A 19,830-nucleotide genomic window follows, 5' to 3' on the forward strand; every position below is an offset into this window, starting at 1 on the left:
GAAGGAAGGAAACAGAAGAGCACGATATTTTTTAGTCTTAAGAAGCCAACAAACAACACCAAGGCGAACATAGAGTAAATCATCGGCAGTTCTTTATTGAACGAAAAAAAAATTCAGAGCCCTTTTACTATGTGAAGATGGAAGAGCAGCGAAGCTGTACTTATTGATAACTATATCGAGTTAAATATGGTTAATTGTTATATTGATTGAATAAAGGTACATACACACAAGTTCGTTGTTGTTATCGTCGTTTATTTTCTCTACTCTAATCGTTTGCCGATGCTTTCGCGCCCACTCTTGCTTCTATTAGCAAAGGCGATCCTCACGGGCACGCTGTTGTTCTTCATCGGTCACAGAGCCGCTATCCGACGTTACAGATTCTTCGGACGACACGCGTTTGGATATAGTGGCTTCCCGTCGCCCTCGCGCCCGTTCGCGCTGTTGGTCACGCCAGCGCTATTTCCATGCACGTTCTTCTTCTTCAGCACGGACTATGCGCGTACTGACCATAGGAAGACCAAACTACAACTGCTGATAACGTCGCTAGAGCGGTGTCGACGTCACAAGAAAACGAGGCACAGACATTGGTGGGTACACAATGACGTTTTATTATTCCGCCATCCAGTCCGGAGCCATGGAGCATCGCCGGCGCGCAACAGGTTACTGCGGATTCAATTTTGTTGACGCGACGTTTTTCTACACACCCTGTTGAAGCATGCAATTTTGGTGAGACCCTAGCCATATACAGCTTCGCTGTAATAAATGGAAGTGAAAGTGGATGAGAAAAAACAACTGGCCGCAGGTGGGATACGAATCCATGTCTTCGTATTACGTGCGTGGTGCTCTTACGAATTAAGCTGCCGCGGCGCCGTTTTGCCCATCCACTTCCTGGGGTATTTATATTTATCTGTGAGTGTTAGTAAACTGTGAGTGTTGGTAAACGCAGCCACTCCCGGTTTTGGTGGCGGAAGTGGAACACCACTTTCCTGTACGCTGGTGTGGCGGTACCAACGAGGTGTTTGTTGAAATGTTCCGCAGATAATGCAAACGCTTCCCTACTTTGCTTTGCACCCCTCAACGTACGCTTTCACTTTCTCTTTTACACCATTCGATTTAGCCACGCTGAAGAGTACATAGTCTGCGACCTCTGAAGGAAGTATGTAGTTCAGGAGGCGCACCACCCTGTCCGCAGTTCCGCCAGTCCTGTAATGCGCCTTAGGATGCGTTTCCCTGAGAGCGGATACCATGTCCCTAACCACTTCGCACGGATCGTCTCGCAGAAGGCCTTCTGTGAAGATTCTGGCTCGGATCTTGAGTTTTGACGCTCTGGCTGGGTCGAAGTCCTTGCGCACTTCCGATGGGAGGCTTGCGACGAGCTCATCGACACGTTGGGCCATTACATCCGGGTCTGATATCGCGGTCCTGCAAGGAGTAATCAGAAGAAATTGAAATGACTGTTTACCTCCATACGTACATAAAACGGCTGGGACGCCTTGGCATGTCATGAGCACGCGCACACGCGCGCAAACATACGCGCACATTGCACGTTGAAGGGCCTTTATCAGAGGCTGCTGGCATATAGCCAAACGGTTTGGCAATAAGAAATGGTGGAGGACTACTTGGCATTATTTTCCATCGAAAACAAATTGTATCCGATGTTCGGGTGGTATGGCGTTTCCACAAGGTCAAGAACGTTCTGCCTTGTGATTCAATACGTTTTAATGCTGAATGAAAGTTACGCTTTCTCTGCGAGCTAGGTCCACCATGGTAGCTGAGAGACGCGTTCGTTACTGAAATCTGCAGCGCGTCTTTTGTCGTAATGAGCCATTTTGCAACATCGCAACTAAGAACGTCAAACGCAAAGTCAGAGAGGCTGAGACAATCTCATAGGTGGCGGCAATGGAAAAGAAACCTGCTGTGACTAATTACCTAAGAGGAAAAAAACTAAATCAGGAAAGAAACAGTTCATGATAAATGTATGTTGTACTTTGTCCTTTGAGATTTGTCATCTCGCTCTTTCTTTCCTCTTTCCTCCCCTCCTTCCTATCTTTCAGTTCTATGTTTGTCTCCTCCTTTCGGAAGAGTAGGCAGGCGTTGTGCCCCTTCTGATGGCAGTTGCCAGCCTTGCTCCTCGCTTTCTCTTTCCTGTGTATATGTTTACAAATCAAATAATAATAATAATAATTTTGCCTTGCTGGCTCGTGAAAGATTCGTGTATATCAATTCCCACAGTGCGTAGGTTATGCATAATTTTGTTTTTAGTGGTGTTATCTCTTTGTCACATGCAAACATAGTATGCACTCTGAATTGAGCAGTTGTTGAATACGCTTAAAAGGTGAAAATTTTATAACATCCATCTTTAACCGATGATGCGTGAGCCACACTTGACCATTCAGCGGTCCCCCTTGACTCGAGCAAGAGCCACTTATGGTGCTAGAGCTATACCTGGCTCGTGCGCCGTAAAACACCACACATCATCGAGCAGAACCTTCTGCGTTTGGATCGAGTCTCCGTGACTCGAGGAAGTAGGCGCACGCATCGAGGCACCCTACGATGGATGGGGTGGTGTTTTGCGTGGTGGTGTGTTGCGCCCCCAAGGTCTTGTTGTTATTTTGCCTAATGTCCTGCCTATCTTGTTGAAAACACACACATGCATGCACGCGCGCGCGTACACACACATGCACACACACACACACACACACACACACACACACACACACACACACACACACACACACACACACACACACACACACACACACACACACACACACACACACACACACACACACACACACACACACACACACACACACACACACACACACACACACTGGACATGTTTACTTTCCCCCTGCTATCGCTGAACCCCAGGGCTTCAGGGAGGACAGAGGAGCCTAAACCGATGACAGCTGGGCAGATATCTTCACATTCTAATGGAACATGCTCCATCGTTTCCCTAGTTTTACCGCAGCAAGCACGTGTGTCTTGTTCCTTCGCCTACTTCGCGTTACAAGTACGCGTTCTTAGGCATCCCGATCTCGCTTCCAAAAGTAGAGAACTTCCCTTTGAGTTATCATAAACTGTTTCTTTCCTGATTTTGTTTTTTACTCTTAGGTAGTTAGTCACAGCAGGTTTCTTTTCCATTGCCGCCACCTATGAGATTGTCTCAGCCTCTCTGACTTTGCGTTTGACGTTCTTAGATGCCATGTTGCTTACCATACCGGTCGCATACTTACTGGTAAGCTTCCTAGTTGTTTTCCTCAACTGTGAGTCCATGTTATTCCTGTACAAATACCTGAACACTCTCGCATTCCATTTATTTCCTTGCATATTCTTCAGTCATTCTCTAAATCAATTTTACTCGGAGCTTCCTTTAATTCAAATCTTGGCCATATCGCCCTGTACAGTTTCATTTGCAGTCTTCCCGTGAGCGACCAATGCGAGGCGTCCCACTGGCCTTTGGTTACCATCGAGTGCTGATTGTACTCCTGACTTCAAGCAAGCAAGTGCATCTCCAAATGGAAGCCCTGGAACCATTACACCTTTCCACATACCCCGGACCACCTCGTACCTATTGTATCCCCATGGCGCTCTGTGCTTCATTATGGCCGAATTTAACTTCCCCTTTGCTATTATTGTTTTTTTTCCTGCGTTTTCATATATTTATTGCCTTCGTTCATCCATACACCAAGGTATGAGTATTCTTTTACCCGAGACTTTTTCCTGACCCTGCATTGACACTGTCTGTTTAATGTTTTGATTGAATATCCTAAACCCTGATTTTCTAACGCTAAATTTCAATCCTAAATTCTCACATTCCTGTCCACAGATATCAGCCAGGTGTTGTATATCACTTTGCTTGTTAGCAAGCAACACCTTGTCGTCCACACGCTTCCTCACCGACGAGGAAGCGTGTGCAGTGGTATTCACGGAGGCTCTAGGGAAAATGCGTTGGTAACAGCCTTAAAGGGGTGAGATCGAAAAGTTTATCGGGATAAATTAATACGAGCTCGTAGCATCCTCGGTAAATGCGCCCCGAAGTCACCTCAAAACCAGTTGGGGGCACAGCGCCCCAAGACTGTGGAGGGGCAAATGTAAATAAATCCCAGGATAAAAATGATCAGGGTTGGTGCACACTGCTAGCGCCGCCTGGCGTAGCGCGCGTGGTTTGAACAGCGCACACTATTGAGCGCTGTCAGTTTGCTTGCTTGTGCAGTGTCTGAACCACGATGAACTCCTCCGTAGAACTAATCACTGGTGGCAAATTGACTGTGTTGCGATGACCAAGTCTCAACTTGACGCGCATGGCCGGTAAGCCATTAAACGCTGAATAGAGGAATATTTGCGTAGCCATGTTTGTATATGGTAAACACGCCGCATCGAGCTGACGACAGCCTGTGACTATAGGAATTAAGCGCTTCTGTTGCGTTTGTCTTATGACAAAGAAATCCGTCAAAGCTGAAAGTGTTGATCACGTCGATTGTCGAGGCTTCAAGGCAGCCAGCTGCCGACTTTCACCAGCCAGCAATTGGCAGTTCACCGGCGCCCCTGACTGCTTGAGTCAGTGCCGCACGCCCATCGTAAGCGACAAAGCTGGAAGATGTCGTGCTCGCTTTTGATTGACGAAATAATTAAAGTCGCTGTTTCGCCCCCAACGCGAAGCATTGATTGCGACAGCAAATTAGTCGAAAGCTATACGAAGCAAGGATAGTAGTTTTATCGGCCGTATAAGCTTGTTAACATAGGCATACTAACTAAATTGACAAGCACGGTGTCACGCGCGCACAAGCAATTACGAACATCTCACTCGATGACTGCGGAAACTCGCTGTCATCGACGCTGGTATGAGGAAACGCGGCAGCAGCAGCGAGCGAATTGACCTTCGTGCAGCTGCACGCATAAACGTGAACTAAGCCACGAACACAGTGCAGGGCTGGCTCTGCCCCGCCGCAGATGGCTTTCCCGATACAGCCGTCGCCCAGAGTAGAACGCCTACCCCCCCCCCCCCCTTCCTATCTTCCCTCCGGAGCCTTGCGCGCAGCGGAAGACGGCGCGCTTCCTCCCCGCTTCCTCCCAGGTAGCACACAAATTCTTCAAAACGTCGTATTAATGGATTCAATGTCTAAAACAGATATTTGACCAAAATCGACGCATTATAAACGTCGCAGGCACGACAGCTTAAAAACGAGGGGTGAATACGTCTTGAAAACGTTTTCATAACACTAGCCGTATCTGTTCAATTGCCTGGCGTACCGGGTTTTCGACAGCACCGTTTTTGACGGGAGAATTCGTCATTTATCCAACCTTACGCAAGGTGGCGATACCGTCGTCACATCGGTCACATGACCACGGTGTACATGTCCAAGCTTGTGGCCGCGGCTGCCGGCTTCCGCGTGAAACCGGCCCGTGCATAGTTCCGTAATTGCGCTTGGTGTGGGCTGTCGTGTGGTTCTGCCTGCGTTCGGTTGTTCTGTCCTTTGTCATTGTGATGAGTGAAAGAAAATGACGACAACGAAGTGCACGCGGGTTCTTTCGCGATTCGACCACGCATGTGAGTGATCTCGCGAAATCAGCGATGGCCCAGTGGTGTTAGGCCACGTATGGCGAGCGCGTGGCGAAATGCTTCGTGGCGAGACAAGCGGCAAGTCAGCGGGAGACGGAAGACAGCAGGCCGACGTGTCGGACGCCGACAATCAAGGCTCCAAGGAACGCGGGCGTCCATGGAGCTGCCGCCCGACCGTTGCCCGTCGCCAAGGCGTTCGCCAGCGCGAGCACTGCAGCTTGGAGCGTGGCTTGGCCTGCTGTGCTACCACTTGCCACGAGCATTACGGATCGCGGGCAAGGAGTCTCCTTGGTCAGTTGTTCGGCGGAGCACCGTTCGTGGCCTAGCTAATGGCGGCATATGCACCGAGCACTGCGGCTCGCGCGCAAGCTGTCCGCTGGGCAGGCTGACCATTCCTACAACGTGCACTGCGGCTCGGATGCAGGCTGACCGATGACCGCCAGTGAGTGGTTCTCTCCAGTTCAGTCCGGTTCGGTCGCTCCGCATCGTCTCCAACATCGAGGCGTGTCCGACGTCATCACGTCATCGCCCCTCACTTCGGTAAGCCCTCGTCTCATGTACACCGTACCGTGAGCTCTCTTGATTGTTTCTTTCTCGGGCTCCTATCAACCCTAGCTGTTCTAGCCTTGTATGTACGTCGTGTCATGTGGCGTAAGGTTCTGTGTGGTTGTAGTTTGATTTTATAGTTTTCGTAAATGTAGTTTAGTTTAAGTTTTGATAAAGGTAGCTTGGATTTTCCCATCACGAGTTCAACTGCTTTTCTTACGTCCTTTTCCTCATCTCGCGGCACGACACACAAGTGTGATGAATGTCCTCGTGATTTCTTTTACACTCATGCAAGTATTGCAGTGTTGTGCTGCCTTATTCGACACTGCGTGGGCAGTGATTTGTTGTTCCGTGTGCAGTTCTACGGAAAAGGAAGCCGTCCTGGCGACCTATGGGTACGACAACGCAGGCGGATCATCGTACGGCTTGAGACGTTGAACATGCACAATTTCGCGTCCTCGACGGCGATGATCCAAAGGTAGCTCGAGGGGTTCCACGATATAGTTGACTGGAGACGATTGTTTTATCACACGGTATGGGCCCTGGTACTTCGACGCGAGTTTCGGAGACAGTCCAGGGGTAGGGGCTGGAACCCAAAGCCACACTAGCGAGCCAGGAGCATAGGATTCAGTAGCATGGGAAGTTTCTCGAAGGTGCTTCTGGCGTTGCTGGTCTTCTGACGTAAATATACGGGATAGCTTGCGACACTCTTCTGCGTGTGCAGCAGCTTCAGACAAGGTAGTGGTTTCTGTGTTGTCAGGCCGGTACGGAAGAATAGTGTCCATTGTGGAAAAAGGTTCGCGTCCGTACAGTAGAAAGAAGGGCGAAAATCCCGTGGTAGTCTGCGTGGCGGTATTGTAAGCGTAGGTCAGAAATGGTAGAACGTGGTCCCATTTGCTTTGGTCGGATGCAACGTACATGGCCAGCATGTCACCAAGAGTGCGATTAAAGCGCTCGGTCATGCCATTAGTGTGCGGATGGTATGTAGTAGTGGTGCGATGAATGATGCGGCATTCTTTGAGGAGAGCCTCGATGACGTCGGAGAGGAAGACGCGGCCTCTGTCACTGAGTAATTCCCTGGGAGCTCCGTGGCGAAGGATGATGCGGCGCAGGAGAAACCAGGCGACGTCACGTGCAGAAGCTCTGGGCAAAGGGGAAGTTTCCGCATAGCCCGTAAGATGGTCGATGGCGGCGATTACCCAGCGGTTGCCGTCGGATGTGATTGGCAGAGGTCCATAAATGTCGACGCCGACTCGATCAAAAGCACGTGCTGGGCGAGGCAAAGGCTGCAATGGAGCGGTTGAACTACGAGGAGGATCTTTGCGGCGTTGGCAAACGAGACAGGAACGGACATAATGACGGATGAATCGATACATCCCCCACCAGTAGTAACGAACACGTAGACGCGCGTATGTCTTCAGTACACCTGCATGCGCGCACTCGGGGTCGTCGTGGAATGCTGCACAAATATCCGAACGTAGATGCCGATGGATGAGAAGCAACCATTTGCGGCCGTCCGGGAGGTAGTTACGACGGTACAAGAGCGCGTCCCGAATGGAGATGTGGTGTGCTTGGCGACGTATTGCGCGATTGGTAGTGGGTGGCGATGGGGTGGACAAGAAACTCAGCATGGACACAACCCATGGGTCTTTCTTCTGCTCCAGAAGAATGTCTGTGGCAGCATGGGAAGACTCGCACAATATGAGGCCTTCGGGGAGCTAACGTCGTCGGTCAGTGGCGAACGAGACAAGGCATCCGCATCCGAGTGTTCTCGGCCAGAACGGTACAACACTCGAATGTCATACTCCTGTAGTCGAAGCGCCCATCGAGCCAGACGACCGGATGGTTCTTTTAAGGACGACAGCCAGCACAGCGAATGATCATCAGTTTTCACGTCAAATGGGCGGCCATAGAGATACGGACGGAATTTGGTTATGGCCCAAATTATGGCGAGGCATTCTTTTTCAGTTACAGAATAGTTCGATTCAGGTTTATTGAGTGCACGACGGGCGAAGGCGACAACGTACTCATCGAAGCCAGCCTTTCTTTGAGCGAGAACGGCACCAAGGCCGACGCCACTGGCATCCGTGTGTATTTCTGTTGGAGCGCTTGGGTCGAAATGGCGCAGGATTGGTGGAGACGTCAAGAGACGATGCAGCTTTGTGAATGCGGCATCGCAATCCGGTGACCAGGTCGAAAGGTTGTGGCCACCACGAAGAAGCTGCGGTAAAGGCGCTATGATGCTGGCGAAATTGCGGATGAAACGGCGGAAGTATGACGCTAACCCAATGAAGCTGCGCCGTTCTTTCAAGGTCTGTGGTCGTGGAAACTGGGCAGCAGCTTGTAGTTTCGCCGGATCAGGGAGCACACCTTCTTTCGACACGACATGGCGGAGGATGATCAGCTGCCGGGCGGCGAAGTGACACTTCTTCAAGTTAAGCTGGAGGCCAGCATCGGCGATGCATTTGAGGACGCGTTCAAGTCGAAGTAAGCGGGAAGGAAAGTCCGGTGAAAAGATAACGATGTCATCCAGATAACACAGGCATATCTGCCGTTTGAGGCTGCGCAAGATGTTGTCCATCATTCTTTTAAATGTGGAAGCGCGTTACACAGGCCAAATGGCATCACGGTGAATTCAAATAAACCGTCAGGTGTGATGAAGGCCGTTTTTGGACGGTCTGACTCAGCCACGGGCACTTGCCAGTACCCGGACCATAAGTCTAAACATGAGAAGAATTCGGCGCCTTGCAGGCAGTCTAGCGCGTCGTCAATACGGGGTAGTGGATAAACGTCCTTGCGGGTGATCTTATTGAGGCGCTGGTAGTCCACGCGAAAGCGAATTGTGCCATCTTTCTTTTTGACCAGCACTACCGGAGAAGCCCAGGGACCGTGCGAAGGTTGTATGACACCGCGTTGGAGCATGTCTACAACGTGCTCAGCAATGACGCTACGCTCAGTGGCGGATGCACGATACAGCCTGTGGCATACGGGCGCATGGTAGCCGGTGTCGATGTGATGGACAACAGTGGAAGTACGGATTAAGCGAGATTGTTGTAGGCCGAATGACGCGCGAAAACGGTCAAGGAGATTGACAATCTGGGCGTGCTGACCGGGAGTGAGGTTGGGATCAATACACCTGGAAAATGTTGGGTCACACGGCGGCGTCGAAGGAGAAACTTGAAGGGCCATAGCGTCAACCTGAGACGAAGCCGGGTCGTCAGGCACATCATAAAGGAAGCTTGGTTCGATTTCGTCAGCATAACCAAGACACTCATCGTGGAGCAGGCTAGCAGGGCAAGGAAACAGCTTCGAGAGATAAAGTGCGCTGGAACCTTGTCGAATGGCAAGAAGGGCAAAAGAAAGCATGAAGGGATGACGGCGAGCAACAAGCTTAGACGGCGTGAAAAGAACTGTGGTGTCGGAAAACCCGACGCAAGAAACGGGTACCAATGCGGCAGAGTATGGAGGAATCTCGGTCTCGGCGGTGACGAACACACTACCGGAAGCGTCGTCAGTATCCTCAAAAACGCTGTTGCCGAATGGCGACAGAGCGAGTTCCGCACGGGCACAATCAATAACGACATGATGAGATGACAGAAAGTCCCATCCTAAAATCATGGCACGGAAGCAGCGAGGCAGAATAACGAACTCAACATGGTATAAAGTGCCACTAATAACAACAAGCACGGTACACTTCCCTAAGGGTTCAATCGGCGCAGCGCTTGCTGTACGTAATGAAACGGCAGAATATGGCGTCGCGACTTTTCTGAATTGAAGACGAAGCTGGTCCGAAATCACCGATATGGCTGCCCCCGTGTCTACAAGCGCATGAACGGCAATGTCTTCTGCATAAACTTCAAGGACGTTCGCAGGAAATAAATGAGGTCTTGAGGAGTTCGCTGAGATCGCAGTTCTTGACTCCGCAACTGCGTTCTTTAGTTTTTCTATCGGATAGTTTCAGGGCGACGGACTAGCGGTAACAGAGAACGCCGAAGGGGCGATGGAGACCGACGGGTATAGACTTCGGACTCTGCCCAGGCGGCGCTGCGGAAAAACCCGCCACCAGCGCCCCCATCGCAGCCTTGGCGCAAACTGAGTAGTGCAAAGAGAGCTGTCCGCAAGCGAAGCTGCCTAGGCCACAATGGAGGCCCCTCTTTCGGTTGTGTTGAGGCACGGTTTCCTAAATATCAAGGACCTGGAAAGCTTCTTCCGCCCATCCACGCTTCGGAAAGGGAGCCGAGCGAAGTACGTGTGCAATGTAACAGAAGCTTTAGGTGTTATTTCGGCGCGCTGCAACTCGCAAGTACAGCGAGCATCGTACGACGTCGAGTTCAAGGCAAGCACTCCGACGTCCGTTCTCTAGCGCCTAAATGTGTTAAATTTGGGTACGTACATAATGTGAAAGCGATGAAGTACATATATGATTAAGTCAGTTAGCTATGTAGCTTACGGTCAGTGGTACAAAGCTCGCTTTATCAGGGGCGAATGGCCCTGGCGACCTTCGCCTTTTCAGTTGCGTTCTCGCTTCAGCTTCCTGCGTTCGAGCGTGTTATCGCGCATCTTCGAATGTTTTCTTCACGGTTGTCTTCCGTTTGTATTTACTGCAAATGGAGATACGTGCGTGTCCGCTTTCGCGGGGTACAACCGAAGGCAAAACAAACCTAAAGGTTGTCGCGAACTTTATTTTGGGATTTAATTGTTTGAGCACGTGTAAGCATTCGGTAGTTGTTGCAGGCGCTAAACTGATGGCTATCTGGTTTCAAATCTCTCAAAGGGTGACCGCTTGTTATTCGATTGTTTATCGCTCACTGCGGCGCGATTACATCTGTTCCCGGGCAGGCGCGTATGTACACAAACGGTGCTGCCGTTTTTGCGTTTCCTTTTTTGGGGACCATAAAAGGTCTATCGCACCTTGTTGGCGACAAGACGAAGGCTTCTCACTTGTTTCGGTTTTCGGACGTGCACACAATCATTCGTCATTGCGCTTATCATCTTATTCATGAATAAACATTGTGTATTTTACAACACAAACGATTTTCTCGTCCCTTTACCCTCAAAGGGATTTTGGGTTATTTTATCGTAATGTTTAATGTCGTAATTATTTACAGAGAATAAATTCTTCCAAAGCCTTTTTCGGGCAGCAAACAGAAAACGTTTTCCAAGGCAGCAAACAGTCTGCGAACATAACGAAAGTGAGCTTCCTACAGTGCCTGCGCGAAGCATCTTTCTGTCTCGCGGGAGCTACAGCACCGCTCAGTAGCCTTGAATATTTAGCAGACGCTTAAAACAACACACGCGCACAAATGAATGTAAATAAACGCGACATTTTTTTTCTACACACGTGCGTTACTTCGCAATTACTCATCCAGTGCTCCCACAGCAACTTTATTGCTCAGATTACAAAAAAAGAAAAGAAAGAAACGCTGTCAAGAGGGCTCAGTGCACTGCGAAACGTGCTCGTTGTATCGGAAAAGCCGAAACTAGAAATGAGCTCGCGATACCACAATGCCCTAGAACACGATTTTGAATTCACAAAGGAACCGAAATGTTTGGTTAAACTGACCTGCCAAATCTCTCTGTTCCACTTGCTGAGTCAAGTGAAGGCGGACGTGTGTAAACAGATATAAACATCGATGGCACATACGCAGGATGGTTCACAACTTTGTTTATTCTGTTGCCAACGAAGGAGCGGCTGCAGATTCTTCAGTTTTCGCTTGGTTGCCATTGTCCCCCGTCAGGGCTACGCAACACAATTACAACAGAACAACATTATCACACTTTCTCATGTGAGCGGCCGTGTTGTGGAGAATGCGAGTAATTCGCTTACCCAACACGCGAACGGCCCCTATCCAGCGCTCTCGCCTTTCTCCTTCATATGACTGTGGTGGAAATCGGTAAAACTGAACGTTGTTATTCAGTCCTTCACGTTCATGGCAATTTACAACGCAACAGTAGCGTCGATTACGGCGTTTCTTCGTAGCGCGCGGAGCTGTCGCGGTTGCCGTCGTGCTCGCCATCGCCATAGAATAAAGGAGGGAGCCAACAAGAACTTTACGGCAGTTGGGCGGCACATGGTATAATTTTTTAACTGCGCTAACTCACACTGACAAGGACGAGGCAGACAAGACGTGCGCAGACTCGCAACTGAATGTTGTGAGTCTGCGCAACCGTACCAGCACAAAGTTGCACACAATTTGAAGAATGTTGCGCAGTGGTATGGGGTCAGCGTCGTATTCTCAGCCCCTCAGAAAATGTCGCGTTTATGTGCTAGAGTAATGAATGTAATTGACAGGGCATCTAACCACAGCCCTTTTGTCTGCAAGATTGAGCATAAGCAAGGGTCAACCATTGTCCCCTGTGCCTGCGCAGTTGTGTGTGAATTTCCTTTTTGTTGTGGGTGTGTATACATCGGCCAGACGGCTAGGTGTATTAACGTTCAGCTGAAAGAACATAAAACAAACAGCACTTCAGATGGTTATTCCCACGTGGCTAAGCATTGTAATGACTGTAAAAAACTAAACAAGGAAACTTGCCTCCCACTTCTTAAACAAACTAGAATTTTGTACCGTCACAGGGACCGTAGTACTAGGGAACTGTTTGAGGCTTTTAAGATAAAAACTACACGTGGGTGTGTAAGCGAACCTTCGGTGTCACTAGCTGATTGCGAGATGGCGTTTTTAGATGCTACTGTGTGACGTCAACGTATCCATGGTTGGATTGCCAATCAGATGTGTTTATTTTTCTCTGTATATATGTCATTTTCACCCATTAAACATTCAGTTGCGAGTCTGCGCACGTCTTGTCTGCCTCGTCCTTGTCAGTGCGAGTTAGCGCAGTTAAAAAATTATACCATGCATGTCAACCAACTAGCCCGACTTGGAGCTCTAGTTCGGCGGCACGTTCGACTAGCGGAGAAATTCATAGCTCTCATTCAGGGTGTTAAATGCGCAAAACATTCGCAATATGAACCAAAATTAAGTTAAATCGTTGTTTCGCACTCGCTAGCTGCTTAGGCAACTTAGCAAGGGAGTCGGACTTTGCACTACTCAATTATTACCTCTTCGCACCGACAGGTGGCGCTACGCGTCTTGCAAAACTCCAGAGTCTGACGTCTATTGTAAGGTTCGGAAAGCAGGAGGTGAGGCTTCGAAGTGCTGAGCGGCAGGAGCGGAACGGAACGGAGAGTCGAAACCGCTGCTTTGTGCCCTTTGAGAATCCGAAGGGTACCATCCACGCCGGCGGAAAAACCGTGTTACATGCCCAGGCAGGCCGCACGAATAACAAATAGGGGGGTTGTCATGGGTGCGCCATGGATTGAGAACAGCGGGCTGAGACTGATGGAGATATTGGCGAGGTGGGCGCACGGGCTCCTGTGGCCGCCAGTAGCTGCTTGTATGGGGCATATGTGGCAGCTAAGTGCGGAGGTGAGGGAAAGGCGCTGGTAGGTCTGGATTGAACATGTGCAGACGGGGGCCTTGGATTCGCGACAACGGCAGCGTACGTAAGCGGAACAGGCGTAGGAGGCGGTTGATGAGCAAGTGGTACAGCGTTAGCGACTTGTTCTTGTATGACCTGACGGAGATCGGGAGCCAAGGGCGACTCTGACGCTTGACTGGCTGGCAGAAGAGAGAGTTGGCGTGCCACTTCTTCTCGTACAAATTGCTTGATTTGGTCGAAGATGGCTGAACTGCAAGGAGGAGCACTGAGACCGTCACTCAGAGCTGAAAGCGCGACGTCCAGAACGAGAGCTCGGCGGGTAGAAAGCCGTTGTTTGCGCAGCTCTTCATAGCTCTGGCAAAGCGTTAGGAGGTCGTTGACCGTCTGAGGATTCTTTGCCAAGAGTATTTGGAAGGCGTCATCTTCTATGCCTTTCAAGATGTTCTTGATCTTGTCATCTTCAGTCATATCTGGGTTGATACGCCGGCAAATGTCAACCACACCTTCAATGTAGCTGGTCAAGGTATCGCCCTTTTGTTGGGCACGACAGCGAAGCTGTTGTTCACCCCGAAGTTTGCGCACAGCAGGGCGACCGAAGACCTCTTGAAGTGCCGTTCGGAAAGCTGTCCAGGTGGAAACGTCGGCCTCGTGGTTCCGGAACCAAAGATGGGCGACCCCGGAAAGGTAAAATGGTGCATAACCAAGCTTGTCAGCTTCAGTTCATTTGTTGTGGGCGCTCACTCGGTTGTACAATGACAGCCAGTCCTCTACGTCATGATCGTCAGTGCCATTGAATATGGGAGGATCCCGTTGGCGTGGCCCTCCGGAGACGGTGCCTGGGTTGGATCGGGAGGACTAGTCTCCTCAGGCATGGGAGATGTGACAGGGATCGTCCGGCTTCGGAGTTCCAGTTTCGCAAAAGGCCCAGCACCTCCACCAAATGTCGCGAAGCACTTTGGAAGTAAGCGTTCGCGACTAGCACGATAGAGCAGCGAGAGGTAACACAGCCGATCGAGCACCGAAGCAAGGTTTATCTCCCTCGTCGTCGTTCTCCCTCTTTTAGCCACAGCCCCACTGCTCCTTATTGTAGAGTACAGTATCGTTTTAATTAGTTGAGCAGCTTAGTTTTGCATTAAAGAGCGCCGAGTGGAGGGCACTAATTTGCTCTTCAATCTGATTCTCATGTCGCTGTGTGAGGAGCCTTTTCAGTGATGTTGTATTTAAGGCGTTAAGCTCAGTATGAGGATGAAGGTCAGAAGAAATGTTGCTTTTGTGTGCCTGATATCGGGATCCGCCGTCAGGGGTGAAACTAACAAGTTTGCAGGATGCAAAGAGAGGCGGGAATTGCTGTCTCTAGGCACTTTGCCTATACCCTCTAGACAGCTGTGATCGCGGTATTTCAGCTTCCCGTTTCGCAAGAATGTTGCAGACAAGAGAACTGACATACAGGCTCTTTGTTAATGAGTCATTACGGGTATGGTAGCGCAAGAGATGAGGTCAACTGCCCATCCTATTACCTTGCCTTGTGCTACAGTGCACCCATAGAATATTGCGTACCACACCGTGCTGTTATCGCTTGCGATTCAGGTTCTCTCGATTGTGTTTTGGCCCGTTTTATCCTACGTTATTGGTATTTGATGGTCTTTAGAGGAACTTCGTTTCCAATGTGACACGGGCAAATTAGATTTTCTTTGGCACCTCGACATGGTTGCGATATATTGTGCTGCTTATTGGAGCTTTCTTCTTCGCATAGTTTTTTTAGTTAGCGAATGGATACCGCATATACGCTGCATAACTCGCTAGTGGATACTGCATATGTGAATCGTGAATCTCCTTGTCGTAAAATATCCTGTTACTCCAGGTAGTTACGATTATTTGCAGTTTGTGACTAGTGTCGGACTCTACGCTGCGCACCCTTCGTGGCATTTGGTCAGCCGTCTGCCGAGTTCGTGCGTGTTCCAGTGTACGCACGGTGCTTGAGAAGTGCTCGCGCGGTTCTTTCGATTTGTGCGCTCTTCGTGCACTTCGCGCAACAGGGCATGCCGCGGTTCTTGGTCTTTGTGCAACAAACTTTCCTAGCGTACATCAGACAGAGCAGAGGAGCCTCTATTTAGGCATGTCAGCGCACTAAGTAACTTGAAGGATAAAAGTACATAGCATTTGCTGCTTAGAGTCCATGTGATGGGTTATTTACACAGCCATTTTAACCATGGCAGTGCGGTATGGATTCGTGCATGATTAGTTGCATAAATTGGTCCCTGCAGGGAGTTCCAAGTAGAAAATACGGTTACAGGGCAACAGTGCACCAATAACCTCAGAAGTATCGGACGAATGCATTGTGACTGAATGTGGTGTCTGGAATGGTAGTGAGAAGTTGACAGGTGACTTAAAACGTGATAATGCTTTAAGCGCATAGCGGCTTTTATTGTTTTTGCTCCCTTGGAATGTGCCAATTGATCGTTCTCATTCAGTCCACTGGCATCAACACGGCGGCCACTGGTGAAAGTGCGGGAGAACACATGAACATACATTGGGACATCTTCCCTCATCTGCTTTAAAAGGCGCTCTCCAAATCACTTAAGAAATGCAAGCAATCACACTGCTAGCACAGGAAGGGCGAGTGTACGCAATGTAATATGGTACTACATAAGCTGTCGCTAATTTCACTTGAAATGCTTGGTACATTTATTGTAGAATCTACATATGTGATTTCATTGAGCAGCCTCTTCAAAACAATTCCTGCAATAATTTTTATAGTTCCCCTCATTATGTTTGTTTTTGTGATCCGGATACAGTGTTGTAGTTGCATATGTTGTCTACATATCGCTTTCATAAGTCATAATAAAATTTACTATAACTTTAACATTGTAGCTTACTTGTGCTGTTATATGTTTCATTAAAAGCTGCAAAAATTTGAAAGAATGTGTAGGCCTCCGCACTTATCTAGCAAGCACACCTAGAAGGAAGTTTTCAGTGCTACACCTCAGTGCTACCTCTGGTGCTACCAAATGAAGAGCAAATATATATACAGGGTGTCCCAGCTAACTTTAGCCATAGTTTTAAAATATGTCGATGGATTCTAACGCGACTAAACCCATGTTACTTGCTATTGTATGGCGTAAGTCACTATTTTTTGTATTCTGCCTAATTGCATAATTCGTAAAGATTAATGAACCAACTTCTGAAGCAACGAAGTTAGGAAACAAGAGCGGTTTGCAAAACGTCCGATTAAAGTTTCTTTCTATAAAGTATTAGCATTTTCCCGCTTATTGCAGATGCCCTCAAAATACAAAAGATACCATGTGACATGCGTGATTGCAGTGCACCCAAACGTTCCGCGTGCAAACGAACATAGCATTTAGCAGGGTGTTGCCGCTTAAAAGGCGACAGGTCACCGACGTAGGCGTTGGCTGCGCGATTTACGCCAGCAACCGTTTCGCTTGCGCTGCGATAACGCTTGCCCTGTCGCGTTTTAAGCGGCAGCACACCCTGCTAAATGTTATGTTCGTTTGTACGCGGAACGTTTGGTAGCACTGAAATCACGGCGCGCAAGCGAGCATGTCACGTGGTATTTTTTAAATTTCCCAGGCATCTTTAGTAAGAGAAAAAAAAACAAATACTTAATAAATAGAAAGTTAGAAACTGTTTAATCGGGCGGTTTGTCGACCGCTCTAAAACTTAATCATTTGAATTTTCATTGCATGAGAAGTTGGTTATTTATTATCAGCTAATTATTTAATTGATCCGAATACAAAAGATAGCGTGATTTACTGCAAACAATAGTCCGTAACATGCATTTGGTCGCGTCGTCTTAGTGTGCAGCGGCATATTGTTAACTCTGGCTAAAGTTAGCTGGGACACCCTATATATACCAGCCATAGTACGTGGGCAAGTCTTTCTGCCACTGCATTTGCATTCAAAACATTTCAACTACCAGCGTAGTGCAGGATACGTGTCTACTTCGACAAAATGGAGCACCAGTGCAAATATCTGGGCGTACTTGTCCAGGGCAGCAAGTGTGTCTACATTAAGAACATTTCAAGTACCGGCATGTACGACATTTCCATTGCAAGAGGGACTGAATAATGTTAAGTGGTGCACTCCCAAGCTGTTCATCAGTGGAATTCTGCCTGGACTGTATGTCAAATATTTCTGGATGTGAAAGTTGGAATTCTATCAGCCATCGTCATCTTCCTCGGCCGCCTTTTATATATGGCGCGCTCCGGCGTGTGTGTCTCGTGCCTCGTGCTGCGAGCTGCGAGGTTATAAAAAAAAAGCAGCAACATAAAAGCTTTTTCTGCACCTGCCATTGGTCCGAACGGTTCTCAGATCTTCCGCTCGCTGACACACATTGTTGTAGTGGACCTAACCTCGGTCGCTATAACGTGGTGACCCGGACGTGATCGTACGGCGAGCACCCCGTCATGGACGATGCCACCAACGAGAGACCAACGACCAGCGCAGAGGGCCTCGCCACGTTGGAGATTCACCTGCCATCCTTTTGGCCACAAAATCCTACAACCTGATTTACTCAGGTGGAGGCCATCTTCGACCTTCGGCACATTACCCCACAGCGCGCGTGGTTTCCCCATGTTGTCTCGGTATTCTCTACAGACAGAGGTGGTTGAGGAGTTTCAAGAAGTTGTGGACTCACCCCACTACACCACACCCTATTACCACTTCAAATCGACGATGCAGGATCGCAAGTCTGCGCGCAGGCGTCTTCTCAACGAACAGGAGCTCGTCTACCGTCGGAACTTCTACGTCGTATGCGGCGGCTTCTTAGTTACTGTAGGCTGGACGCAAACAGCCCGCTGCTGCGTGAACTGTTCCTTCAGCGCCGGCCGCAGAATTGGGTGGTCGCCTTGGCTGCCACACAAGAAGACATGTCCCTCGACAATCATGCCAAGCTGGCCGACCACATCGCCGACAATTCAGCAAGAGGTGCTGTAGCAACAACGACCGTTCCGCTGTAGCACCTCGAAGATCGTCAGTCTCGCCTTGAGTAAAAGACCCGAGAACCGTTCGGACCGATGGCAGACGCCGAAGAAGCTGTCTTGTTCTTCCTTTTTTTTAACCTTGCAGCACGAGACACGCGCCGGAGTTCGCCGTATACAGACTCGACATGGGAACAGAGCGAAAAAACTAAGGACGAGAAGGCGAACACACATCAGCTCTGGTGTGTGTTCCTGTTTTTGTCCTTCGTCTTTTCGCGCTGTTCCTCTGTCGAGTATGTACCGTGAGGCTTATAGCGCATGAAAAGACAAGGACGAATAAAGAGGTGACACACACAGCGCCTGTGTGTGTCACCTCTTCATTCGTCCTTGTCTTTTCATGCGCTATAAGCCTCACGATGTCATACCAACAAGCCCAAATCACTGCATTACAGTATGTACCGACTAGCCCAAGCCTCTAGTTTCACTTAACTTGGGCCGAAATTTAAAAAAATGTGCAAAGGCTACGTAGCTGGACAGAACCAAGGTAATGTTTGCCGTCGCTTGGAGATACTCAGATTATATTTTGCATTCCGCCTAATTATATAATTGGTCTTCATTAATTAATCAACTTCTCAGTTGTAGTAAAGTGTCAATGAGATAAGTATCAAAATACACGCAAACTGGCTCGAGCGGCAGTTCTAAGTGTGTTCGGGGGCTTCTATCACATTCGGAAAAACGCTTTTACCTAGCACGTTTGCGCAACAGAAAGCTGTATCGGGATGTTTTCATGTTGCTCTACAATTCGCTCATTGACACTTATCTAATTATAATAATCGAGAAGTTGAACAAGTAATGAAGACTAGTTATCTAATTAGGTGGAATGCAAAAAATAATTTGAGCATCTCCAAGCGGCGACAAACATTGCCTTGGTTCTGTCCAGCTACGTGGAATTTACATATTTAAAGTTTGGGCCAAGTTACGTGAAACACCCTGTATGAAAAGCGGCTATGGAAGATGACGATGGCTGCTAGAGGGCGAACTGGTTTATGCTCGGGGTTACATGTGCAAAAGCTCCTTGTGATTCAGAGTGCTTTTTTTTTTACTTTAGGAAACAGGAGATGTGCGTAAAGTGTAACATGGCAGTGTACAAATGTATTCACTGGACTGCAGATGATTAATTGCAACCTTATGCTTCTTTTTTTCAGAGTGGTACATATGTGCCACTTGTACAATGCTTTTAATATAAACCGAGAATTACTTCCTTGGTTACTTGAAGCTTCGAGTGCAATAGTTTTCATTTCCAGGTTTATATAAGTTTCTAATATCAGGCTTATACATCCATGT

General features: G+C 48.7%; 1 protein-coding gene across 1 annotated transcript in view; it reads right to left on the reverse strand.

Annotated features, from left to right (window-relative positions):
• Positions 1 to 422: 422 nt before the first annotated feature.
• The window catches only part of LOC119437514 (retinol dehydrogenase 7-like), a 38,036-nt gene continuing 18,628 nt past the window's right edge, over positions 423 to 19,830 (reverse strand). Inside the window, exon 3 of the mRNA XM_037704522.2 lies at positions 423 to 1,422. Within this exon, the coding sequence (XP_037560450.2) occupies positions 1,056 to 1,422 (367 nt within the window). The 3' untranslated portion in view covers positions 423 to 1,055. The remainder of the gene's footprint in view (positions 1,423 to 19,830) is intronic.

This window comes from Dermacentor silvarum, chromosome 1 (genome assembly GCF_013339745.2).
Source record: "Dermacentor silvarum isolate Dsil-2018 chromosome 1, BIME_Dsil_1.4, whole genome shotgun sequence".
Lineage (NCBI taxonomy): Eukaryota > Metazoa > Arthropoda > Arachnida > Ixodida > Ixodidae > Dermacentor > Dermacentor silvarum.